We start from the raw sequence: 25,564 nt of genomic DNA, 5'->3' as shown, positions 1-25,564 counted from the left end.
TACTCCTTACGGACCTCGGAAGTATTTGTGTGACGTCATCAAGAGAAAAATTTCATCCCTTCATTTTCTTTTTATGAAAGTGACAACACCTTCATAAAAAGTTTTTGTGAATTTTCTTTTTCATGAAAACTTTTGTTTGATTCTTGGTTCAAGGCTGTTCATCACTTTCTTGTGTTCTTCTTTCAACACAGCTCAGGGGCAGCAGCACAAGTCCAAGTTCAGGAAAATTACACCCAGTTCTTAGCACGTACGCACACGCGCGCACACACACACACACACACACACACACACACACACACACACACACACACACACACACACACACACAGACACGCACAGGGCTTCTGTTAACCTAAGAGGTCAATCCTCGCGATGTGCAGCCTGCATGCCTTCCACACAGACGCGCTGCCGACATGGCAACCCGACTCCTGGCCAGATTAGGACTAATCAAGCATGGCACAGCTCACCACACACACACACCTAGACACACACACACACACCAAGACATTTCTAAACACTGATCTGCAAACATGTGCACAGGAGCACATTTTTAGATAAATTATTGCCAATATAAATGGAGTGGAGAGTATTTCCAGGCCAACATCTGTCAGCCTGATGCTTCTGAAGGGAATCCTGAGCTCTGCACTGCCTCCCTGTACCACTGCTGTCACTCAGGTGGTGCCTGGAAAGATAATTAAAGTTGGCTTGTTTTTTTTCCTTCGCTGAGGTCACATTTGCAGACTGAGGGATTCGAAACGGAATCATTTCGTCGACTTTTAAAGGAGGAGTTATTTCAAAGAGGGCAGCAGATTTTTATGTCGCACGAAGATCGTGTTAAAGTAGAAGAGTTAAGTTCGGGCAACTGGAGTTGTTGTTGTGACGTGAAAGACGTCTTCATTGAAAGAAACAGCATTGCAAAGAAGAATAACGACCTTTCCATCTTTTACGACACTGCATTTGTCCTCGTATCTTTTTAAGACCAGCCAGTGAAATCAGCGCTGAGCTGAGCCACGACCTGGATAACAGTGAGGTCACAATAGGGCCGACTCCATTCAAATGGTCCCTTTCTGTGTTTTTATTTGTTGTTTTTCAGTGAATTTATTATATAAAAATATGCAGATGTGTTTAGATGAGATTCGATTAGATTCAACTTTGTTGTCATTGCACATGTCACAAGTACAGAGCAACAGAATGCAGTTTGCATCCAACCCGAGTGCTTCACAGTGAATTAAATATGAATGTACAGTGTATACACATTATATACAAAATATACATATATATGTTCGTAGTGCAAATGGATAATTGAACTGTTGCTATAAAGTGCAAGTATGAGGTAATGGAAAATGAATAATATACATTGCTATCAGTATGTACAGAATATAACAGGTGCCTCACGTCGATAGAAACGTTTAGATGTTACACACTGCGACTTCAAGCGTGCATTCTCACAAACGTGCAGGATGACAGAAAAAAAGATTTGTGTGCACGTGGAACACTTCCTGTGGCATGTGGCAGCTCAGGATACTCGCTGTAAATACTCCCTCCTGCTGCAGGTGTCAGCCAGTCGTCCTCTCCTCTCTCCCCTCGTCGTCTTGGACCCTCCTGATCTTCTGTCTCTGCAGCCACCGGGTGGAACTTTATTTTGGCAGCCACCGTGTTGGAGGGGACGGTTGATTTATGGCATTGGGAGCAGCCGGGCGGGTGGGGGAGTGATGGGGTGGGGGGATTCGGGGGGGGGGGGCGATCCCATCATTTTCTTACAGTTTGGCTCTCTGGATGTTGTTATGGCTTCAAACCCCAAAGTGCCTTGACTGTGTCAGAGCTGCAGAGCTGCAGTCAGGCTGAGGGATTAGCCATCAAAAGGCTGAGGGCGGTGGGTGTGTGTGTGGGGTGGGGGTGGGGGGGTAACACAAGCCAGTCTTGTCCAGGTGCTGTGGCTGAAAGGAGACTCCCATCTGTGGTGTGGACGGGTCCAGTCCGGGTGTTTGGATGTGTGTGAAGTGACTTTTATGGCGCGTACACGCGTGGTGAACTCCGTCTAGTTGGATTTGAACCGTGACCGATTGGATTTCAGGCTCAGGGAGGTGACCTTTGACCTTTTTTGTTTTTTAACATCTGCACTCGTGATTTTTTTTTTTTTGTTCCATGAAAACACGTTGCTGTTTCATGTTACTATACACAATGGATTCCACAAAACAAGAATCTGCCTTTCCTCGCAGTGGAATTCATCCACTTTCATTGTGCAAAAAAGTCTGCATGCAATATGGTTGGAATGAAATCCTTCTTAAAATAAAAATGAACCTGGAAAAATAAGCAAATGATCGCTTTGCAAACAGGAGATGCAAAAGAGGAGACGATGACTAAGTTTAAATTGTTCTAGAATAAAAATTCAAGACCAGATTTTCATGTTGCATTAAAAGTTTACACTCCAACAGCTGCAGGTGCGGAAAAAAGACAATATTGCAAAAGTCGTCTGAAAAATCTTTTACTCCATCAATAAATACTTGAATTGATTTACAGTTATTTTTGAATAGTTAAACAGTATTTGAAGGGACAGAGACGCTGGTGGTGGTCCCTCACACGTGGGTGGTCTCTTCTTCACTGTCTGTGTCGTATTGCAAAGATGTTTGGACTGTGGGCAGATTGTTGCACTGCAGGTACCAGAAAACCACCTGGACCTAAGACAGACAGACAGACAGACAGACAGACAGACAGACAGACAGACATATTCAAATCATAATAGAATAAATAATAAATCATTTAACAACAAAAAACCTATTCAGATGTACAAAAAAGTTTTATTAAAACAATTTATTCAACAAAACAGCTGGAATGTATGAGAAACTGTCTGCATTGACTGACCTGCACCACAACTTCCTGGGAGATATCCACAGCGGGGCCAACATGACCCAGTCCCACCACAGGGGGGCGCAAGAGGCTGGGGCCAAATACAGTTGCCAGGTTCATCGGTGACATCTTGTTGACGAGCTCCTTCTCTGAGACTCTGGAGGGGAGAAGAATTAAGTTACTGCTGTGTAGGATCAGGGGGTGCGATGCATTCAGGTGTTGCTGATGGTTTCTGTCCAACCGTTGCAGGTGCTGCAGCAGGTAGAGGAAGGTGTGGCGGTTGGGGTCAGGGCACGAGTAGAGCGCCGAGAGCAGGGAGACCAGTCTGGAGTCTGTGTCCTGGATGTCTACCAGAGGAGAGACCGTGGGATCCAGAGAGGTTTCGCACAGACGGAGACTGTTCTGAAGGTGTATAAACCAAACGTACCTAACATCCTGGCTAGGTCCTGAAACATCTTGGCGGGCATAAGAGGTTCTGGGAGGTCCCTGAAGTAGAGTTTGAGGACTCCGGCGACAGCGTTGACCTCAGCCGTCCTCAGCCTGGACACTGCTTCACGCAGGTCTGAAGGAAGAACGCACAGGACGAGTTTTGACCTTTGACCTTTGTTTTGGACTGGAAGGTTTTTGGAAGATTTTGGATTGGCCTTTGTGATTCTCCAGAGGTCCATCGTCTTTGGTTCTTACTGAGATGGTGCAAAGAGCTCCCCTTTTGCAGCAACAATCTAGGGCTGCAACTAACAATTACTTTTGTTGTCGACTAATCTGTCAATTGTTTTTTTTTTCGATGAGTCAATGAGTCACGATTATCTTCTTTATTTTCACCACCTATTTTGGACTTCTGTTGAACCTAGCTTGCTTAAATCTTCACACCTGTTTCATACTGTTGCACTCTGAAAACTTGCATATTTAAACAAATACATTAAAATAATGACACAAAAAGCATTGATCTGTGACATAGTAAAATATCTTAGGCATATTAATTCACGATTTAAAGTATATATGCAATGTGAACAGATTTCTTACAACTTAAATATCAAATTAATATGCCCTAAATGACACAGTTGATAAGTGACAAGTGAAAGACTGACAATTAAGTATAAATGCTAGTATTGACAGGGGCTGTAAGTCACTAATTACTGCCGTAAAGTACGCATTTACCATTTTTTATTGATGCAGCGACTCCGGGGTGTCGGCGTTCAAGGTGTTCGCGTATCGCCGTCGTGCTACACTGGAATGCTAGCTGAGCTTCAGAGAGTTTGCACCGAACTTGTTTCTCTGCTTCATTTTCTATGAATTATTCCTAAATGTTAGAAACCTTTCGCGCCTTTTCAGAGAAGAAGAAGAAGATGATGATGATGATGCTGTTCTTCTTCTTCTGTTTTTTTGCAGGACGTAAACAACGAGCGACACTGCCACCCTCAGCGCTCAGTACCACACTGCAGGTACAAATCAGCATGTACAAGTCAGTGAGACTTTAATTTTCGAGTCAACGAATTTATGTTGCAATCGATTACGTCGACTCGTCAACTTTATAAATGATTGACCCAATCTCTGCCCAGCTGACAGGCGTCGATAACCATGTTTGGAATCTTTGAGCGGAGAGATGTCCGTCTCCTTACTGCTGTCGAACGCCGTCTTGAGCTCAGTGATGTCGTTGGCGGCCCCTGAGATCCTGTAAATCCCCACCTCGTCCATGCCTCTGCGCTCCACCTCCTCCACGCAGCAGCGCACCACGTGGGGCACCAGCACTCCCTCCTGCCTGTTGGAGGAGTTCAGATGGTTTGGTTTCATCTGTTACCACAAGAAAAACAGCGCAGGCGTCGCCTGACTCACTGGGCGACTGTTTCGATGGCAACGCAGAAGACTGGCTGCGGCTGGACCTCGGACCTCGGGGGTCCAGTCGGGTGGGGACAGAACTTGAGGGAGAGGGTGACCTCCACCAGGCCCAGGCTTACAGTCCGTCTCCTCCATTGTGTGTTCAGGGATTTTGGGTTGACCTGAATGGAAACATCAGAAATCTAAGCCACACATAAGACCACGCTAAGAGTTCATACTACTGGCCATGTGACCACCATGTCATAGTTGTGTTGTCCAGACTGAGTGCTAGAAAGAAAATGTGCTTGACCCTAAGCTGTCCCTGAGGAAGTTCCCTGCATGCCAGCCAATCAAAATATAGCACGAGAAAGCCCAGGATGTCCTCTTGAAGTAAGGACAGGGTTAGTGGTGGGTAGCATGGAAGAGAGGAGAGCCAATGTGAACTGAAAGTTCAGTACAGACGACATAAAGTCTGCTGATACTTATTTACAAAACAAAAAAAACAAACCACCAACAATGTCTGTAAATGCCATATTTGGCCAATAGAGGGCAGCAGACCAATATGAAAGCCAACAACACAAAAGATGTGGTCAAACATTTGTAAATGTCACAATAGATCACCTGGGTAATTTTGCCATTTTGACTTGCACAATTTCTTCTGCGAGACACTTAAATGTCAATGATCAGTGCTCTTCATCTTTATTAAGGTTGTTTCTATTCCCCCCTAAGCTTTTAAATCTGCTGAAATGAAGAGATAAAGCTGAAGGATGAGCGAAACTTTCGCTGCTAAGTTTCTCTCCTTCTCCTTTCAGCGTCATGGATCGATTTTCACCGCCGCCAGTTTCTGACCTGGACGGTCATTTTCCCCAGGATGGCGTCGTCTTGTCCGTCACACTGACTCACACAGAGCACCCTGAGGTGCTGCACCCCGTCCACCTGCAGCCACAGCTCCTGGTGGACACACACACACACACACACACACACAGTTACTGACTGCTGCATCGGAACATTGGCGTCTCATTTTCAAGCCCTGTGATCCCGGCTACCGGTTGGGTTTAGCACAGATGTGAGAGCGGCTGATCATGTTTAAAGCCGGGATCGTCTGGACACGCAGTCGACTCCAGTCGACATGGTGCTGGATGTTGTCTAGACACAAAGTCGTCCTCTAGCAGCTTCACACTGGCTTTAGCCTAGCTTAAAGAAACAACTTTGGTTCTGACCTGGTTCCAGGTGGGATTCAAACTGTGCACTGAGGAGTGCGTCTGAGCACGTCGGTCATGAAACTCGTAGCCGTCCACTTCCACACTCACGTAAGCGGCTGAAAGTGGGACAAGAGGCGTTTCTGGTTTTGATCAGAGAGACACGAGACTTGAACTTGAACTGCGTTTGAAGGGTCGTACAGGCCGGCTGCTGGAGGCCGCAGGCCGAGTGGACCGCCACCCCCAGGGTCCCGCACAGCCACTGGTCCTCCTCCGCCGGTGCTGAGAGACCATTCAAAAAGAAAAACGTCTCGTCTGTTTTTCAATCGTGATAAAGGAACAGAGAAGAGGTTGAATTTCACAATGCGACGGAGGATTGTGAACATACTGGCATCGCAAGTCTGCAGGGGCGGCCGCTGGGTCATTCTCAGTTTCACACAAGCACTGGTGAGTGTGAGCAGGTCGGGGGGAACGGTCTCTACCACTGGCAACCACAGACCACAGAGAGACAGAGAGAGATCAACAGCGTTGTAAAAATAGAAGACAGAAAGAAAGAAAGAAAGAGAGAAAGATAGAAAAGTAAACAGAAAGTACATTGTGAAGTTCTCCTTTCAATATTTGACTATCTGATGACATTTTATATTTTTATATTTTCTTTTAAATTTGGAACGACTTCATGTCTCATTGTGCGTTCCAACATTTTCACACCTTAGCAGAGACGCTGCATGCATGTGTTGCCACAAATAAAGTCTTATGTGATCATGATTAAGAGTTCAATACCCCAGACAGGAATGGATGCACTGATGGAACGCAGCGATTGCTCAGAAATCAGGCCAATCAGTTTGATGTGTGCGACAGAATGATGAAACGTGCTCTCAAGGTCACCGTGACAATTCTGTTCCTCACCCCGTTAGGAGAAGTGGGAGGCGTAAACTGTTGCACCCAATCGTCATGTCTTAAAAAAACAATCCGTTCAGACCTCCCCCCCCCCCTCCCCTCCCCCCCCTCCCCCTCCCCCACCCACTTGTCCTTCCTGTGTCAGCGCAGCTGTGGACGTACTGTCAGTGGTGAGCCTGTGAATCGCTTCTCGCCACTCGTCGAGCTTGTACAGGGACCAGAATAGGAGAGTGTGACTCTGCAGAGGACAGAGAAGCAGATGCAAAAGTGTGCCAGGAACTAAATGGTTTACAGTCATTTCTGTCTCTATATATGTGTGTGTGTGTGTGTGTGTGTGTGTGTGTGTGTGTGTGTGTGTGTGTGTGTGTGTGTGTGTGTGAGTCACTGCGTTGTGTTGCAGTTACCCTGCCGCTGGGACTGTGCAGCTCCAGTCTGTACTGGGCCGAGTGTGTGAACATCATCAGCTGCACCTGCTCCAGCTTCCTTCTGCTGCGAGCTGCAAGCGCTCTGGATCCCCTCTGGAGACACACACACACACACACACACACACACACACACACACACACACACACACACACACGGGCGCGCGCACACACACACACAGGGACCACAGGGTTAAAAGACCCGGACTCTCTTTCAATGCTCCTCTTCCTGACAGTCTCCCACCGCTGTGTGCTGCTGCAGCTGCTCCCTGCACAGGAACATCTTGGTCCTCATGTTGTGCAGCCGGGGGTCGACTGGACGCTGCTGCTCTGCCTGCCAGCGGAGCCGGAGGCGGGCCAGCGGCAGGTACCAGCAGAAGCGGTAATGTTCCTGCCTCCTACAGGTCGAAGAAAAAAACAACACTCACACCAAAGCCAGGAGTGAGTGAGTGAGTGAGTGAGTGAGTGAGCACCCTCCGGTGGCGCACTCCCGCTCACCCTCGGGTGGCCTGCTTCACTCTGGTGCACAGCAGCAGGTCGGTGTAGAGGAAGAGGTGTCGCAGGCTGTGTTCGCCGTCGCCGCCGCCGCCGCCGTCCAACACGAAGCCGTCGCGCATCAGCTGACGCCTCTGAGGGGGAAAATTAATGGCAGCAGTTGTGGGCGGGGCTTATGGTGGCTGCAGCCAGTGGGGTTTTTTTTTGCTTCCTCCGGAGGGAACCTCACCACGCCGTGGCTGAGCGTCACCTCTCGTCTGCGCTGCGAGCTCTCGTTGAGGCCGTGCAGGAAGCTGCGCGACAGCCGCAGGGCTTCCTGCAGGGACGACAGGTCCTGGTGTTCTGCAGGGCTGGATTTCAACACATCCTGCAACATCAACGCACATGGTTGGTTGGCTGGTTGGTTGGCTGGTTGGTTTTCAGCCATTTGGCAGGTGAGGGAGGAAAAAAAGTTACACACACGTTGAAAAGTTTGGGGTCATCGCCTGCTCATTTCTGCATTGAACTCCATTGTAAGCAGTTTGATGAAATGATGATCTTGAATGCTCTGCCACCCTTATGAGGCAATGAAAATCAGCCTAGATGTGATTTAACAAGTATAGGAACATTTTTGTGTTTGATGAAATCCATTTCCAATGTCTAATTAAAAGTGAGTGAGAGAAACCCAAGTGAGCAACATTCTGTGCTAACACAGAAAAATTGGTGGTTTTTCAGAGCCTAAAATATAAACCATGATGCTCTGTCTGCTCTGATTGTTTAGCACACACAACTAAATGTGATCATTACATTACATTACTTTGTTTTAGAAATGTTTGCATTTTGTTTTAGCAAGTTCAAAGCAGCACAATCAGCACATCCTGATTTTCCTGCACTATTAATGTTCTTCGAGCATTCCAGTAGATTATTCAATGGACGCTGGTTATAATGCAGTTCAATGCAGAAACGAGTCAGTGACCACAAACTTTTGAACTTGTGTGTGTATATATTTCAGAAGCAGGTTAAGAGTCTTACTTGCAGGACTAGCGTGGTCTTGGTGACTCTGTCCAGAGGTTTGTACAGCAGAGCTGCAACAACAACAACAACAACAACGACCAGGAAGTCAGCTGTGTGGTCAGCGACAGAGTTTCAGATTCATCAGCAGCCCATTAACAGGATATACTGTACCTTCAAACGTGTACGTGTTGTGTGTTTTGTCGGAGCTGTTGTTGTTGTTGTTGGGCATCATGCTCTGCACAGAGGAGACATGGTGAGATAATTGTCAGTTGCACCAGCCAAAACGTGTGATTGTTGTGTAGACTGACGGCGCAGAGTCGGCGTTACCTCAGCCAGCAGCCGGAAGCGGACGTCCGAGTGCGAGCTCCGTCGGACCACTTCCACGGCGTCCTCGTAGTTTCCGATGAAGCCCCCGTACACACCGAGCTGGTTCACCTGCAGCAGCACAAACAGGCAGGAAGTGGCTGGACCGGACTTGAAGAGATTCTGCGTTTAGGATTAACGTCCAATACAAGGATGGAAAACGCTGGCTTTGAGATGGGATTTCCATCTTGTAGAGTAAAGTCTTTTCCTTTCAGAATCCAGGTTATGTTCTTTGAAACAGAGTGAACAGTGAAACTCACAGGTGCCGCAAATGACACTAAAGAGGGCTGCACCCATCACTGCTGGTGACCTGTTTGTGTTCAATAAATACAGGATACTATACCTCTTGATTAATTAAAAAAAAAAAAAATACATTTAATTATTTAGAAATTATTCAATATTGTAAGAATTGGTTCGTTCTGTACATTGTGGAATATTTAAGAAATTTGACTGCAATTGCAGTTGCCATCAAAATGGGAGGTGAGGGTTGATATAAATGTATGGACCCCTATTGAAGCCTGCTTGCTTGTGGAAAAACAAATGCAGCCATAAATTATAAAATATAATATAAGTATTTTTTCCATCGTGCCTTTCATGCCACAATGGAAAGTTTAAAAACAGAGAACTCACCATTTTCAAGAAGAGGTCTCCCACCATCAAACTGAAGCCAGACTGTTTTGCATCTTCTTCTCCACCTGAGCAGGACTCAGCCAGGCAGTGTGAGCTCAGTCGAGCCTTCAGGCCTGAGTAGAAGCTCTGGTGTATGTCCCTGATCTCTGGAACCTGGTAGAACACAGTCTGGACCTGCTGACTGGTCAGAACAGGCTGCGATGTCCCAGCAGAGGCCCTCAGAGCCTTCATGGGCTACAGAAGGAAAGAAAAGCACATGTTTTTTAAAAAACAATTCCTTTCACATTTTGCTTAGGAACAGCAAATTTAAAAAAAAAAAATGCATAGAATGAAGATGAACAACAACAACAACAAAAAACCAAAAGACACAAATGTTGGGACCTACATATGAGAAAATAGTATAAAAAAAATACCTAGACAAGACTTGGGCACACAAAACAGACAGAATTTAATCACAGCTACCTGTTAAATTTTCTAAAATGCAATTTACAGAAAGCAGGATGTCTGTTATGTTGTGGAAGTGGAAGTGGAAGTGAGGAGATGTGAAGATTGCAGGTCTATACCACCATAAAGGCCAAGAACACACAAACATGACCGAGAAGCCAGAATTTAGAAAAATTATAAAATCACAAAAAAGGACGGACTCTCTTTGGATTTTCACTTATTTTGAAATGAATCGTTTAAAATCATTTTTCCCCTTAATGCAACGACTGCCAATTGAGAAGGAGGAAGTTCAGCAGCAATGAAAATCATTTCAACAGGGCCGTTCCCCTTTTCCAGCATGGCACAGTCTGACGAATAAGTCTTAATAAGTCTTGGTGCAGATATGTGACTGTTTACCGTCAGCAGGGCGTCCAGCTCTCGGAGGTACACCTCCTCACTGTTCAGGATGCCTCTGAGGACCAGCAGTCTCCTGTCCAACATCTCCTCAGGGGTGCACAGTGTCTGAAATCAAGAAGACGCTCAATATGAAAGTTCAGATTGCCTAACATTTTATCTCAGTTAGTTACAAAACAAGAATGTTTTTTGTTTGATTCCACTCTCAAACCCCAACCTAAAAAAAATGTTACCTAATTTTTCTCATGTCTCATGTCTGGATTTTCTTTTTGAAACACACCGTTGTGGCAACTTCCTCAAAACTTTCCAACTTGATGACAGTCAGAAAAAAGCTGAACTTGTAATGTCTATTTTGACTTTGTCGGAAAGTACTGTGCTAGCATATAAATACCATCCATCCATCTATTTTCAATACCCACATTCTGCTGCTCTCAGGGTCTTGGGGGTCTGCTGGAGCCTCTCCCTGCTGTCATAGGGTGGAGGCAGGGTGACACCCTAGAGCAGTGGCCATTTTATTAGGGCCAAATAGGAACTAAAAACCATTCACACTCATACACACACCACAGTCAATTTAGAGTTTCCAATCACCTTACATGCATGTTTTTGGAGTGTGGGAGGAAGCCGGAGAACCCGGAGAGAACCCACGCAGACACAGGGAGGACATGAACACAGAGAGGTCCCTGGAGACCCTGGGAATCGAATCCACGAACCCACTCTTGCTGTGAGGTGTGACTGCGGCGCTCACCACTGTGTCAACGTGTTGCCCCGCATATACACTGTTATTTCAAATGAAGGCTGCTGTTGTTTTCTCTATGGCCTGGAGAACTTGGTGCAGACTCACCGGAGTGGCAGGCGGGTCCGAGGTGTCTGGGTCCAGCGAAGTGAGCAGACAGGAGTCCTCATCCTCCTGGAACACATCCTCCTCCAGCTCTGCTGCAGCCTCCACTGACACACATCAAATTAGATTCACAAGTTAAGATGATAAAATACCTTCATCTGCTTGAATATGTGGCAATGAATATGAATGAAATAATCTACATGGATATCTGATGGCGGCTTGTCTCACCTGCGACATGGTGTGACTGCAGGTAATCCAAAGCCTCCTGGTAGATGTCCATCACCTGACCTCGGAGCTCCGATCTGCCAGATCTCAGCTCAGCTCTGCCACCAGCAAAAAAAAAAAAAAAAAAAAAAAAAAACTTCCTCTTTCAATTTAAGGCTGAACAAATAAGGAAAATGTGCTGGCTTTTTGTCCGCGCAAGAAAACAGTAGTTCTGAACAGAAGGGAACTGACACCTGACTGTTCTTTTTGAATCTCACTCCTCGGCTGCTGCCTCACTTCCTCTGTCTGATACGTCAGAGGCGTTTCTTCACCGTTCGCACACGTCAGTTGCTGAAAGCATTGAGTGGCCGTAGTGGCGCAGTCTTTCCGCAGCACATAGAACAAGTAACGAAGCAGTTGAAATGAAAACCCTGAGAGATAATAATGCGGTAGAATCTGCTATTTGGAAGAAGAAAAAAAAAAGAAAAAAAAGAAAAAAAAATCGCCACTCGAGCGACAAGTTACTGAAATATATTATATTGTAAATGGATACAAATCATTTCAGAAATGCTTTTTTTTTTTTTTTTAAAAAATCATAAATTTTCAAATCAAGATTCACAGATGTTTTTCTACTCGTAACAGTTTCTTTGAAATCCTGATATATTTCCATGACACGCCGCTGCCTCCTGCTGCGACAAGGAGGTGGTCATAGGTCTAAGCAATGCTGCCCTCCACAGGAAAATAGATGTTACTACAACTTTTCTTTTTAAATTTGCTCCTCCTCCTCCTCCTCCTCCTCGCTCTAATTTCAAATAAATTTGCACCAGCGTTATAGGAGTCTTTTACCACTAGACGGCGTCGTTGTGTCGACCAAGTTTCGATCAGAAAGGAGAACTTTGGGGAATGTATTTCAAAACTTTTAATATTTTTTTTGTTTGTTTTTTGTTTTTTTGTTTTTAGGAGAAATGAAAGTGAAAGTGAGCTGTTAACTTGATGGACTTACTTCCCACTCCGGACATCCCTGCGATGGCCTCCCCTCACCAGAAAGCCCCAGTACGCCTTGTTTGTGCAGCTGGAGTTCGTTATTTTATAAGAATGTGGAGCTGTGTTGCAACACAGTGACTTAGAGAAGTAATGGAACATTGCGCAAATATTTAGAGTCAAGCAAACATGTTCCCACAGCATTGCCTGATCATGTGGCTTTAAAAGACAATGAGAACGAAACTATTTTAGCTGGGAAAAAAAACACAATTTAAGTGAAAATTTCCACCATGGAAATACGGCAAAGAATTCAGAGACCCAGATTTTCGTGTTTTTTGTTGTTTTTTGTTTTTTTTCTTGCAACTTTTTATTACATATTTCAAGCAACAAAGTTACACGTTTTTGCCATGCATTACTAGTTATATGCAAATGTACTATGCAAAATAAAATGTGTTGGTGTATTTATCATTTTATTTCTGCTGCAGTATTGTTCATGGCAGCTCTTTATGCTCAGGGCCGACAGCTTGAAAGACAGTTTGCAGCATGCAGTCCCACCACGAGCCCGCCTGCTGCTCAGAGCATCTTGCGCAACATCGTGAAAGCACTTAGACGAAATGTTAGAAGACTTGGAGAGAGAGAAAAAATGAATGTGAGCCGCTTGTGATGCTTCAGTACGTGACTCTGATTGAATAAAAATGGCGTTCATTTGACAGCAGTCAATGGTGTTCGACTACACACTACCTCAACATGTGACTGGGGAAAACATTGCATGCATAGACAGTTCAGTTTATCAGATTACATTCCACCTGTCCTTGATATCATTTTTCAGATTTGAGTCTGTTTAAGCTGTTCATATTTTGTCAATGTGACAGATCTATAAAGGTCGAGCCCACTGAGACCGCTGACTGTGTTAAACCCAGAATAACCGAAAAACCTGCATCCTAGCATTTGGCCAGCAGGAACTGCCGGTTGCAAAAGACTACAAGTGACTGGCCGTTGATAGGAAAATACCAAAAAAGATGGTGATCTAAAATACTGATGTCCAGTTTGTACGATTTTGTCTGATTTTAAGTTAAATGGCCATAACGTTGTGGGCATGGCCAAAGCTTTGCAGCCTGCTGCACTCAGCTTTCCAGCATGTGTGCAGGTTAATCCAAATCCTGTACCACCCACAAACCCAACTATTGACCATGTCAGTTTCAAAACGGAAATCAAGCTCGCATGGCACTGCCCATGAAACCAGGTATTTGCAAACCAATGCGTGACAGTACAATGGCTTCACCCATCTCTACACACAGTCAATGATTCAGACACACTGATGCGCACTTGTGAAGCCAATTAATTGCCTTATCTGTGAGTGAACATTGTGTTTACATTTGCCAGTTGTCAACCAGTTTCCAGACTCTGAGGTCACATTTAATTGTTGAGGAAAACATTTTAGTTTGGACCCTCAGACGTTGTCTACTGTCTACTGTGAAGGGGTTGTCACTCTAGCAGTTACGTTTGGTTGGTTTGAGAGGATGTGGTCGTGGCGTGGCGTGGCTACCAGTGGCGGTGGTCTCCCTCAGAGCGAGCAACGCTGCAACCCTACAGACGTCTAACACGAAAACAAGTTGCTGTTTCTCTAATGACAAGAGCCAAGATGCTCCAAATGTAAACACAGACCAGATGTCCTGACGCAACTTTTTCCAGAGTCTTTGACAATGCAGAGAGAATGGAGCTAGGTCAATAATTCCAACCTGTTCACTGATCAGTCGTCTCATGTAAAAATGGGTAGCACCGGATATTTCTTCTCCATTGATTGGGAAACTGGCCTTTTGTAGCAGAACGGTTCATTTGACAGTCAATGTTTTGTCGTGGGGGTTTAACATGTTCATCATGACTTCTCGATAAAGTTCACTCAGTGTAGGGAGGCTTCCTCAGAGTTTCGTAATATCTAAATGACTGTACATGTACTGGAAAGTCTCTTACTTCCTGCCTCTAAAACAACAGGAAACTTCAGATTTTTTTTTTCTTCTGGGGTCAAACGAAATGAATCAAAAAGGAAGCTGTTTTTCCATGTACACTCTCCTTTTGTTGCTGAAGATGTACAATGCAAATGTATGCAAATGTGGGGAGGCGCAGCTGTGTTTTTGTGGGAGAGCAGATCAGAAGTAAGCAACCGCGCCAGAACCTGCTTCTCACTGGTTAGCAAGGTGAAGCTTAGCTCCATTTGCTTGCTTCAAAAACACATTTTAAGATAATGTATAGACAGAAACTGAAACACCATAGTGATATTTTATTTAGCTTTGGTCGTGTCATGTGTGTGTCCTTTGGTTGAACAATATCTGAACAATATCAACATTTAACTGCTTTGGTTAAGGTTCTTTTTTTTTTTTAAGTATTAAAACATGAAGTGCACACTGATATGAAAGAACTTTAAGAACTAGCAGTGAGCCTAAGCTGAGTGGAATCAGCAGACAATGCAAGGAACAGGATGTGTGATACGAGATAGTAGAGTGAGGCCGCTCCACCAGGCCAGCCGGGCTGTTTGGTCAGGGGGCTCTCTTTCTTTCTCTCTTTCTTTCTTTCTCTCTCCCTCTCTCTCCTGACCCCCTCCCAGCCGCCAAGCAAAGGACCAGCCTCCCTAACTGATGATGTGCTGCTGCGTCACCACGCCAGATCCCTGATAGTTCTTCCTGATCTTCAGCTCGCGGCTCATCTGGCACCACACGCAGGGGTAGCACCAATACAGCTTGCAACAGTCGTCGCAGAAGGATCCCTGCGAGGAAGGAAGGAAGGAAGGAAGGAAGGACCAGAGTTAATTGCGCTCTGACCTCATTAGGATCCTCGAAAGGCAGCAGATTGTTTACTGGAAGCTGCAGCTTGTGCTGGAGAAAAAGTTAAACATGTCCTCCCCTGACCTCGTTTTGCTGGCTTCCTGACTATTTCAGGGAGGATTTTCTTTATCAACACATTGTTCATCCACCCCAACAACTCGTTGTAGCCAAACGGGATGACTCAGGGCTGTTCTACTTCCTTTTGTTTGTTCTCTGATAAAGTCCCAGGCCACCAGCGTGCAAATCATGTCACTTCTTATATCTGTTTTCTTTTATTTAATACCGTAAAACTCTTGTCAAAGCAACTGTTTACATGTTTAAACCCATGTTTAAACGAGTTTTTCCTGTACTGTGAGACTGACAACAAATTATGATAGTGTTGCTTCCGTGCCGAGTACTCAGCAACGAGGGTTGGACTGGAGCAGTTGGATTACCAAAAACAATACAGGTTGCCCCAGTTGTGTGGGTTTTTTTTTTTTTTTTTTTTATCCTGGCAGCTGTTGGTGAATGTTAACACGCTTTTCTCCACAACACATTATTCCAAACTAAAAAAAAAAACAATGCAAGTGATCAAAGTGAAAGCATGTGTGGCTTCTTTTTGAAAAAAAATATATATATTTATGCAAAAGTTGGACCATCACGAGGGCAAAATGAGGAATCAAAAGAGAAATGGGGAAGCACTGAGCAAACAGCTGCTCACCAAGTCTTTAAACTGTTTCTATTGTCCCGGCGGAGGCCACACCTTCAGTGTCCAGCTCAGTCGCTACACAGGAGCTTTCCATTCATTTTGTTCTGACAGCCCCAGACAGCCGGGCAAATAAATCCTGCTGCCACGCACCTTAACACCCCCCCCCCCAGAAAACACAGTGAAAGGACTCTTACTGGGATGCCGTGGCGCTCTCGGATGTTGCCGCGCAATATGCAGGAGACCACGCAGCAGAAGTCCAGCAGCGGCATGCAGCAGCACCAGCCGTAGTCGCCGGCCGTCTGGCACTGCATGCAGGGGAAGCAGAAGAGGCCACAGCAGCCTGCGGGAGAGGAGGGCGGTCAGGGGTCAAGCTTTCCTGTTTCGCTGAGGCGTGGCATCTAGTTAAGTGCTGGACAGGTGCTTACACAATAAAACTACAACTCCAACTCTTCATAAGGTTAAGGTGTAAAAATCTTGTGTTTTCCCCTTTATACCCTACAATTATTTTATTTCTGTTTTTTACTGCCTAATTTCTTTTTAATCAATATCATTTCGTATCTGTTTTGCACTACTATAGCGTTGCTGCAATTATGCAAATTTCCCCACTGTGGGATAAATAAAGGCATTCTACTCTAGTCTAAAACTTGAGCTAGACTACCATAATGTCAGCATCAGTTCAACTGACAGTGCTGTGCAGCTGTACACACTTGTAGCGCACACTACTTCAACAGTTCAAAGTCTAGCAGTGAACAGCCTGAGTGAACAAATGTCCTTCCAGTGCAAACTGAAAGTGTCCAGTGTTGGTGCTTTGTGAATCTCCATGGGGAGAGACTTCCAAAAGGTCGGGGCTGCCAAACCCGAGGTTCTGTCCCTGAAGGTTCTCCTGCTGAGGACTGACTGACTGACTGACTGACCACTAGAACCTGTTACAAAATTTACAAAAATTATGAAAATAGGGATTCTACCGAATGAGTGCCTTTTCTGTATCCTGGACATTACATGTATGAGTATGCATGAAAAGTAATTGTGAAATATGTTCCGCTTATCACATCATTGTGCTCTGTGACCACATTTATTTCTTTATCTCTTTATTCAGTTTGGAGTTGTTTTCATCAAGGTCAGACAGTTGTAAGTAGAGTAAAGTAGTAGTAGTAGTAGTAGTAGTAGTGATAAGTTGTTAACGTTTAATATCCATTTTATTTTTGGAGAAGTATAACTATTAAATGACGCTCATTAGGTAGAATCCATCAAAAATGAACCAGCACTTTTGTTTGAAAAAAAAAAGAAACTTACTGCTCAGCTTTTGGAAAATTTACTTTGCCATTTCACTTTATATGACTCATCTTTGATGTGGTTGTAAACTCACCACGCTATAAGTTTACAAGTTTTACTGGATTCCTGACAGTGACTCACCCAACAAGCCTATGACAGATTACAATGTGTGCAACGTCTCCATTGTTTCAGTAGGCATTCCATTCCAAATGCAAAAAAAAAAAAGAAAAGTCTTGTGGCTGCGAGTGACTTACAGGTGCCCATGTCGCTGCAGCAGTCACACATGCCAGTGCTCCAGGAGCCTGGGCCGCTAGTGCTCGTCACCACTGACACCACCTGGACTGGCTGCTGTTGGACCGGGACCTGCATGAACTGCTGCTGGGCCATGGTGTCTGAGGCACAGCACAACAACACACAAACAATCCATCAATCAACTTTTGTTTGCACAGCGCTAAATCACGTCGAAAGGCGTCTCTGAGTGCTTTGTACAATCAGAAGAAAACCAACGGAACCCTCCAGAGCAGCAGGGGGCGAGAGCGGTCAGGAACAACTGTAGGAAGAAACCTAGAACAGATCTGGACTCAAGAGGGCACTCATCTGCTTTGACCACCCTTTGAGAATGTGATAAGAAATTCGAAACTGATGACCTGACACACAATGTGCAACCTCTACAACTGGGACAGGACATATTTGCTTTCGTGGGCAGCTCCCATGTGTACTCATAGGTCAATAGTTAGAAAATCAAACAAATGCGGTTCCAAACTGGTTGTAAACATAAGATTAGAGCGATATCACAGGAGTTTTTTTAGCAAGTTTATGAGAAGAAGTGCTCAGTATAAAGAGAGAGAGAGAGCGCTCACTAAAAAGACAACACATTTTTTACAATCTCTTAAAATCATTGATATCCCGTCTTGGGCAACCACGTAATAGTTTCTCCATATTAAAGGTTCAGTGTGTAAAAAAAATAATAATAAAAAATTGGCCTGATTTGGGAGTTTTACAATGGTAAAAGTTTAACAAACTGCCTATAAATATACATAAGAATGTCCATAGAGCAATGAAGGTTTTTCTGCTCGTTAGCAGCCGCCATTTGTTAAGGAAGCCCGTCTGAATTATTCCATCGAGAAACAGCGGTTCAATGCAAACTTGGGCAAAGTCCAGTCCATTGTAGGCCGCTGCAGCTAAATTCTGGCAGGAAATTAGCTGACTGCCAGTTAAAGCCAACAATTAACTTCTTTTTGCTTGCAATGAAATGAAACTGAATGAGTGCCATTACCCATCTTATAGTTTCTGGGGGGTTTCCGCTGTGTTCACGGTTCACCAGTCAGCCGCGAGGAGAAGAAACCGTTACTCAACTGGCGACTAATTAACCAGCGACATTCCATCCACAATTGAATACTTACGACGGTTAGCGACCCGCTGTATCAAGTGCCGTAAAGCGGTCAAAGGCAAGACTGAATTAACGGCAAATCAAGATTAAAGTCCTTGGAAAAAAAAAAACAAAAAAAAAACGGGGCAAACTTCAGCATTCTGGAATAAAAATAAAAAAAAAAAACATGTGGCACAATTAAAAAAATAAAAAAATAAAAAAAAAGATACAAGAAAAAAACCTGTTGAACGACGATCAGACAACAGTCGTGGATTCTGCTTGCACAGTGAATCAGCGTTTCCTTTTCAAAGTATCCACAACATGATATTTTTGATTTTACATCATTATTATTATTATTATTATTATTATTATTATTATTATTATTTTTGCCTTTTTACACTGCCCATTAGTTCAATATCAACTACGCCGCCCTCTTACGGCAACTCCAATTCCTGACTTTACCTTCAGTTTGGTTCCTGGGTGGTGATGATGGTCCTGGTGCGCGAGAGAGAATGTGCTCTTGGTGGTGGTGATGATGGTTCTGGTGCGGGAGAAAAATTGTGCTCTCGGTTTACGACGGTTCACTTTCTATTTCCCAGGAAGGCCTGCCCCCCCACATCACTCTCTCTCTCACACACACACACACACACACACACACACACACACACGCAGTTTCCTGATGCAAATCAACGACTGTGTGAGGCGCAGGGTTAAATATGCAAACAATTCGCTTGATATCCCCACAACGCTGTTTTGTTTTTTTTGCATGAGGTGTGGCATACGTGTTGTGAACACTTTCGACTGTATTATTCATTTTAAAACAAGTGTACAAAATGGCGGGTTTTGAGCGCACTCCAGCGGGATTTTTCCTCGATTGTTAAGACAAATCCAAAATGAAATGACAGTGCAAAATCACTGAAGCGGTGACGCAGTTGTTTTCCTCGCTAGAAAATGGGGTTTTAATATAAAGTCGAGTTTGTTTCTTCTCAACCATTTTTTCCCTCCTATTTGCACGAGTATTATTTATTCAACCTCAGCTTCCTTCTCTTCGCCTGCTGCCATACCTGTACCGTCCACTAGATGGAGCAATAAACTCAGGCGTGAGAGTCAGTATCGCTCGACGGCGGGTGTTTACCATGAAGTCACGAAGCAAATCACGAACTCAAGGACAAGAAAGATAGCGTTCTCCTGTCATTGAAGAAGAAAAATACACCATTTTTGTGGTGTGGAGGAGGGTTAGGGGCATTTCTTATAGATCAGGGTTTGCGTACTCTGTGGTAGTGAGACTCCCCTATGAGAACTCAGCCACCCCGGGGCCCCATTTAAGTAATTCGGGACTGAGCCCCAGCGCAGACCTGCTCGGATCATCATTACTATTATTTACTATTATTTATATATATATATATATATATATATATATATATATATATATATATATATATATACACCTCTGGGTGTTTTTAAACAAATTCAAAATACATTTTCCGCTGTGTCAATTTCACTCTAGACACTAATAATCGATCCATTTTGCCCCCTGTAGCTCACTAACCAGATGTTTACACTTTCTTCTTCTTTTTTTCAGATTTATTTTTTCTCACACGGGAAGCGCCCCTTCGAAAACTGCATTTTACAGTAGTGTCACGTTCAAAAAAACAATTTCACTCTAGAACGCTAGGGGGCAGCACTTTGCTGTAGCCCGGCGCCGCACTAAAATGTGTGTGTGTGTGTGTGTGTGTACACTACCGTCAAAAGTTTGGACCACATGTCTTTCTACACTGCAGATAAATACTGAAGACATCAAATGTTTCAGCAAGATAGTAGATAGATGTAATTACACAACAAAGAAAAACACGTTCAATAACTCTTAATATGCTTTTTATGAAAGGTGGCTGTTTTGAAGAATTTAAAAATAAAACGCGTTTGAGTTATTTTACACTTTTACCGTTTTCCTCCGTAAGTCCATGTGTGTTCATACGTAGTATTGATGCCTTCAGTGAGAAACTGCAATGTCAATAGTCACGAGATAGAAAGACAAGACATTAAATTCATAGGGTGTTTTGACTAGTGTATGCCTCTCTCTTCTGTGTACGTCTCTCTCTCTCCCCCCCACCCAGACAGACTCTGTGTGACTCACTGACTCAGTCACTCAGTCAGTCGTCAGTTGCTCAGTGAGGAACCATGCGGCGCAGGGCGCGGACGCGGCCCTGCACCTGACGCGAACGATGTCCTCGAGCGGCACCACCACCACCAGTAGCTTCATCAGTACCAGTACCAGCAGCACCGGAACCAACAGCACCGCGTGGGAGGCGGAGGCGGAGGCGAGCTACACGGGCGTGCGCGTGCTGGTGTCAGCGGCATCCTTCTCGGTGCTGCTGCTCTTCAACCTGCTCATCAGCTCCACCATCGTCCGCGTGGAGCAGCTGCGCGGGCACGCGCGCTTCGTGCTGCTCTTCCACCTGCTGCTCTCCGCCCTGGTCTACCTGGCCACCAGCACCGTCTTCCACTACCAGGTGCACGTGGGCGCGCGGCCGGGTCGCGCCGCCTGCGCGGTCATGGTGACGCTGATGATGAGCAGCGGCTCGCACATCCTGCTCACGCTCACGGCTATGGCGCTGGACCGCTACTGGGCCGTGTGCCACCCCATGCGCTACACGCTCTCGCGCCTGACCGCGCACCACTGGCCCTGGGCGCTGGGCGCGCTCACGTGGCTCGCGTCGCTGGCCATCCCGCTGGCGGTGCTCAGCGGCGGCGGCGGGGGTGACGCGGAGCGCGGCGGGGATGCGGAGGAGTGCGGCCGCGAGCGGCTGCGCCAGGGAGAGCTGCCCAAGGTGGTCTTCGTTGGCGCGTGCACGGCGCTCATCCTTTACAGGTGAGTGAAGGTTCTTCTCAGTCATCCAGCTCGTCTGAAAGTATAGAAGGGTTCAGTTTGTGGGGCAACTGGACTGGTTGTTCTATGATCTTGAAGATGTTTCACCTCTCATTCGAAAGGCTTCTTCAGTCAGAACTGAACTGAAGAAATGAAGAAGTTCTTCAGACGAAGTTCTTCAGTTCTTCGGTTCTTTACAGTTTTTCAGTCAGAACTGAAGAAGTGAAGAAGTGAAGGAACCTTTCGGATTTGAAAAGTTCCTTCACTTCCTCAGTTCTGCAGTCAGAAAGGAAGTTCTTCAGTTCTTTGGTTCATCTGTTCACAACTGGAAAAACCAAAGAACTGAAGGAGCCGTTTGGGATTCAAAAAACTATTCAGAAGTTCTTCTGTTCTTCAGTCAGAACTGAAGAACAGAAGAACTGCTATAAGAGAATGCAGTTCATAGTCCTTCTGTATGCATTTATTTTTTGGAAGCGGTAAATTTAAACCTAAGCAAGTCATTTTGTTCACTCAGCTCTTAACTATGGAAGCTGAAAGTCGCCAGAGTCGACTGAGAATCACCTTGCTGTGTCGCTGACGGAGGAAGAACTAATCCTTCACCTCATCAGTTCTGCAGTCAGAACTGAAGAAGTGAAGAAACCTTTCAAATGAGGTGAAACCAGTGATAGAGTTTACGTGAAAAGGTCCCAAATGACCATACAACCACTAAAATATGGCCAAAGATTCATACCAGTCTGTTTTTTTAACACGTTCAACTTTCCCGTTTAAAAATGTGACTAAAATTATTTTTTACGTTCTGATCTGTTTGCGAGTATCAGTCATTGCTTTAGTGTCGCTTCAGAAAATCTATTGGTGGGTTTGCACTACTCTCTGGATTTCTGAAACTTTATTTGTGTGTTAATTATTTGTTCTTTTTTTTTTTTCTTTATTTTATCAAATGTGTCTTGTGATTTTGTTGGTCAGTTCATTAAAGTCCAGCTGTAATTGACTGTTATAGATCTTGTGTTGCTATAATACATTTACATTGAGACAATAACGTCATCAGTCTTTGATGACGTCACTTCTATGTGGATGCTGGAGACTTACTTGATGTATCACTGAGCCTGATGGAGCTTCTGGTTCTGTGTTGTTTTGAAGCAGCAGCTGATGATTGACAGCTGTGTAGAGAAAATCAGAATATAGAACTGGAATAAACTAAGGCCCCACCACTGGGCGAAAGATCACCAGAACCAGTCCAAGTTGCTCCAACTGAACTGAACCCTTCTCCTCCTCCTCCTCCACCTCCTCCTCCGCAGCTATGTCCGGATCCTGCTGGAGAGCCGCCGCCTCGGCGTGCTCAACCGGCGCAACCGCGCCGGCTGCAGGACCATCGCGCTGCACTTCAGCCAGCTGGCGGTCTTCCTCCTGCCCAACTTTGTCAGCTTCGTGCTGACGGTGCTGCAGAAGCGCGACGTGGTCAGCGGTGAGGCCAAGGAGCGCTGCGCCGTGGTCATCTTCGCCTTCTTCAGCCTGGCGCAGTGCGTGGCGCCGGTGGTCTACGGCCTGCGCAAGGAGGAGCTGGTGGAGCAGCTGGAGCACCGCTTCCCATGCTGCTCGCGCTACGTCAAGAACGTGCTCGGCTGGACCGTGCTTGCCAACCGGACGCTCACGCATCAGCAGACACGGTAGGAATCCCGCAGTAATACATCCTGAGACTGAATTGAAGAGGAAAAAGCGTGGGTTTTGACAGTCATACATCAAATGTGTGGTTCTGATGTCAGAAAAACACGGGCGTGAAATACGCAATATCATTTGTTTACACAAACACATTCTATTGTGCCTCCAGGCCCACCATGTTGTGAACTCTCGACCTTTTTTCTTTCATTTGTTTTTTATTCTGGGACTTCAAATCATTCGGTCGTTGAATAGTAACCAGTTGCAGAGGGAAGGTAAAGAGAAAGACAACTTAAAAAAAATACTGTTGTATCTTTTTGGAGTTTGTAAAGTCATAACAACTGCGCATATATATATATATATATACATACACATATATATATATATATATATATATATATATATATATATATATAAAAACACACATTCTTCGAACACTCTTCAAACGCACTTCTTAAAAGAAGAAGTCGCATTTTTGCGGAAGATGTTGATGTCTCAGACTGTTTCCTCACTGGTGGTATATATATACATATAAATATATATATATATATGTGTGTGTGTGTGTGTGTGTGTGTGTGTGTGTGTGTCCAGGCATGTAGTACAATGGTGATAGTAATGACTCAAGTCTGACTCATTGACAGGTGCAAGAAAATTACCCAGAAATTTCCAAAAACACTTTCAAGTCAAAAGCCAAAGCCAGACTTCTGACATAACAGCAACATGACAGCAACTTCTGCTTGGAGTTTTTGCTGCATGTCTCTGAGTGACACCAGAGTGGAGACGTGTGTCACATTTTGTGTGACATGGGCCGTGACAAAAGGTTAATGAGTCTCCACTGTTTTCTTCCCGGCATCAGGGAGCGAACGTTGACGGCCCAGACCATCATCTCCTTGGAGACCACTCACGCCCCCGAGGAGGAGACGCTGCCAGTCACAAGCTCTTTGCAGGACTCACACTCATGCTGAGACACTATGGATCCAGTCTTTGGATGCGTGTGTGTGTCGGGGAACAAAGTGAATAAACGTCAAGATGGCCGTGTCTCAACATGGGAAAACCAATATGTGAGAGGATTTGGGCCACACTTGGATGTTTGAAAGGAGGACGAACTGCCTGTTTGTGGATGAAGACGTGGCAGCTGAGATGCACTGCACTGCACTGCACTGCAACCTCACTGTGAACCCCTGGACCTTCACGTCTCAGTCAGAAACATTACCGGAGACTGATACACAGGAGCTAATGTACAACTTCATGACAGCTAACGTGAGCTGTGGGTTAATCGTATTCAAGACAAGATTCCAGGAAGTACAGCTTCTCTTTTTCTTGCTGCAGGTTTTGATGCTGTGAACTCTCGAACTTGAAGATATGTCATTTTATTATTTTTCTAAAGTTGGACTGTAATAAAATATCCAATCTAATGTAAATTTTACTGATCCAGACATTTATCAGCATAACTCTGCACTCCATCCTGTCATTGAAATCTCCAGAAATGAGACTTCTTGATCCTTTTAGGAAAATGTGGCTAAAAGGAGCAGTTACTAAAAAAAATTGTGATGTCTCAAAGGGCACTAAAATGAATCTCTCAGTTTACCTGAGAGACCTGGAAGGTCAAGTAAAGCAGCAATTCTTGACAGGAAGCTAAAACTGGTTTTGCAGGAGGCTGCAAACACAGGGCTAAATATATTGTTCTGAGATCTTGGGGGCTTTTTTACTTTCTCACTAGTTAATCATGCAGCTCCACTGATATTTTGGACGGAAAAGAAAGACAATGGGTGGAAAAGGGCACTTTGAGGTTGTACAGGAAGAGAAGGCAGTTGTTATATAACTGAATTGAGTGAACTTAAACCTGGTTGCAAGGCAACGGTAACATTGGAGGGCAGCTCCACAAAGTCCCATAAAACCATTTAAAAAAATCTACAAAATACTAAAAAAAAAAAAAATTACTGGGTTTCGTAGTAATAATCACAGTCCAGTAAAGTGTGTTGTACAAGTGTTTAACTCTGCAGGTCAGAGTTTGCTGAGGAAAAAGCTGTTTTTGAGTTTCCTGGCAGATCTGTAGTATCTGCCCAGTGGTAAAAATCCAGATTGACAGCGTACAGGGAACCCACCACTATGGAAGAGGATTAGGGCCACGAGAAGAGAAAAAAGTAAGACAAGATTTTCTTTCAAAGTTTCCAATTCGAGAATAGAGTCAAAATGTTTGAGAATAAAGTTGACATAAAAAATACAAAATTTCATGAATAAAATTTAAACTTTGCAATTAATGTAAATTTCTACTTTATTCACGAAATTTCATCTTTTTTACGTCAACTTCCACGAAATTCTGACTTTCTTCACGAAACTCAAAACTTGAAATGAAAACTTGAATACAAATCTCCT

The 25,564-nt window shown here is 44.7% G+C and overlaps 3 protein-coding genes across 4 annotated transcripts; 1 reads left to right on the top strand and 2 right to left on the bottom strand.

The window, feature by feature from the left end:
* Positions 1–2,469: 2,469 nt before the first annotated feature.
* On the bottom strand, positions 2,470–11,853 carry LOC142904437 (active breakpoint cluster region-related protein). Of its 2 annotated transcripts, XM_076050535.1 has the most exons (22): positions 11,565–11,852; positions 11,340–11,443; positions 10,502–10,606; positions 9,662–9,895; positions 8,996–9,103; positions 8,840–8,903; positions 8,687–8,739; positions 7,905–8,042; positions 7,679–7,809; positions 7,425–7,578; positions 7,163–7,276; positions 6,921–6,996; positions 6,250–6,345; positions 6,063–6,143; positions 5,883–5,980; positions 5,512–5,613; positions 4,681–4,844; positions 4,467–4,606; positions 3,275–3,409; positions 3,089–3,194; positions 2,863–3,004; positions 2,470–2,678 (listed from the first exon to the last, which is right to left on the bottom strand). In XM_076050535.1, the coding sequence occupies exons 1-22, from the start codon at positions 11,614–11,616 to the stop codon at positions 2,577–2,579; spliced, it is 2,499 nt and encodes an 832-aa protein (XP_075906650.1). In that variant the 5' UTR covers positions 11,617–11,852; the 3' UTR covers positions 2,470–2,576. The 2 variants fall into 2 exon arrangements, with proteins under 2 accessions (XP_075906650.1, XP_075906651.1); XM_076050536.1 differs by lacking the exon at positions 6,250–6,345 and having other exon boundaries at positions 11,565–11,853.
* A 2,926-nt stretch (positions 11,854–14,779) lies between these two features.
* Positions 14,780–19,290, bottom strand: ponzr1 (plac8 onzin related protein 1). The gene is made up of 4 exons (XM_076050537.1): positions 19,132–19,290; positions 17,555–17,692; positions 16,223–16,368; positions 14,780–15,282 (listed from the first exon to the last, which is right to left on the bottom strand). Exons 2-4 carry the CDS (start codon positions 17,685–17,687, stop codon positions 15,148–15,150), a joined length of 414 nt encoding a protein of 137 aa, XP_075906652.1. The 5' UTR covers positions 17,688–17,692; positions 19,132–19,290; the 3' UTR covers positions 14,780–15,147.
* Positions 19,291–20,804: 1,514 nt separating this feature from the next.
* LOC142904476 (olfactory receptor 13C7) lies at positions 20,805–24,879 on the top strand. The gene is made up of 3 exons (XM_076050591.1): positions 20,805–21,538; positions 22,831–23,199; positions 24,045–24,879. Exons 1-3 carry the CDS (start codon positions 20,892–20,894, stop codon positions 24,151–24,153), a joined length of 1,125 nt encoding a protein of 374 aa, XP_075906706.1. The 5' UTR covers positions 20,805–20,891; the 3' UTR covers positions 24,154–24,879.
* Positions 24,880–25,564: the final 685 nt, after the last annotated feature.

The sequence above is a fragment of the Nelusetta ayraudi genome, unplaced genomic scaffold, assembly GCF_046127955.1.
Source record: "Nelusetta ayraudi isolate G7.1 ecotype Tasmania unplaced genomic scaffold, CSIRO-AGI_Nayr_v1 ptg000128l, whole genome shotgun sequence".
NCBI classification, from domain to species: domain Eukaryota; kingdom Metazoa; phylum Chordata; class Actinopteri; order Tetraodontiformes; family Monacanthidae; genus Nelusetta; species Nelusetta ayraudi.
The sequence above is the reverse complement of the archived record's forward strand: the minus strand, read 5'-3'. Positions and strand labels throughout refer to the sequence as shown.

Bases quoted from the DNA above. Each gene is read 5' to 3' on its own strand.
- LOC142904437 (XM_076050535.1), bottom strand. From the start codon at position 11,616: ATGGACATCTACCAGGAGGCTTTGGATTACCTGCAGTCACACCATGTC. The intron at 7,810-7,904 runs GTGAGGTTCCCT...TTTCCCCCTCAG, and splicing joins TGACGCTCAGCCACGGCGTG to AGGCGTCAGCTGATGCGCGA. The intron at 6,997-7,162 runs GTAACTGCAACA...TGTCCTCTGCAG, and splicing joins TGCACAGTCCCAGCGGCAGG to AGTCACACTCTCCTATTCTG.
- ponzr1 (XM_076050537.1), bottom strand. From the start codon at position 17,687: ATGGCCCAGCAGCAGTTCATGCAGGTCCCGGTCCAACAGCAGCCAGTC. The intron at 16,369-17,554 runs GTAAGTCACTCG...CCTCTCCCGCAG, and splicing joins CTGCAGCGACATGGGCACCT to GCTGCTGTGGCCTCTTCTGC. The intron at 15,283-16,222 runs GTAAGAGTCCTT...CCTTCCTCGCAG, and splicing joins GAGAGCGCCACGGCATCCCA to GGATCCTTCTGCGACGACTG.
- LOC142904476 (XM_076050591.1), top strand. From the start codon at position 20,892: ATGTCCTCGAGCGGCACCACCACCACCAGTAGCTTCATCAGTACCAGT. The intron at 21,539-22,830 runs GTGAGTGAAGGT...CCTCCTCCGCAG, and splicing joins ACGGCGCTCATCCTTTACAG to CTATGTCCGGATCCTGCTGG. The intron at 23,200-24,044 runs GTAGGAATCCCG...TCCCGGCATCAG, and splicing joins CTCACGCATCAGCAGACACG to GGAGCGAACGTTGACGGCCC.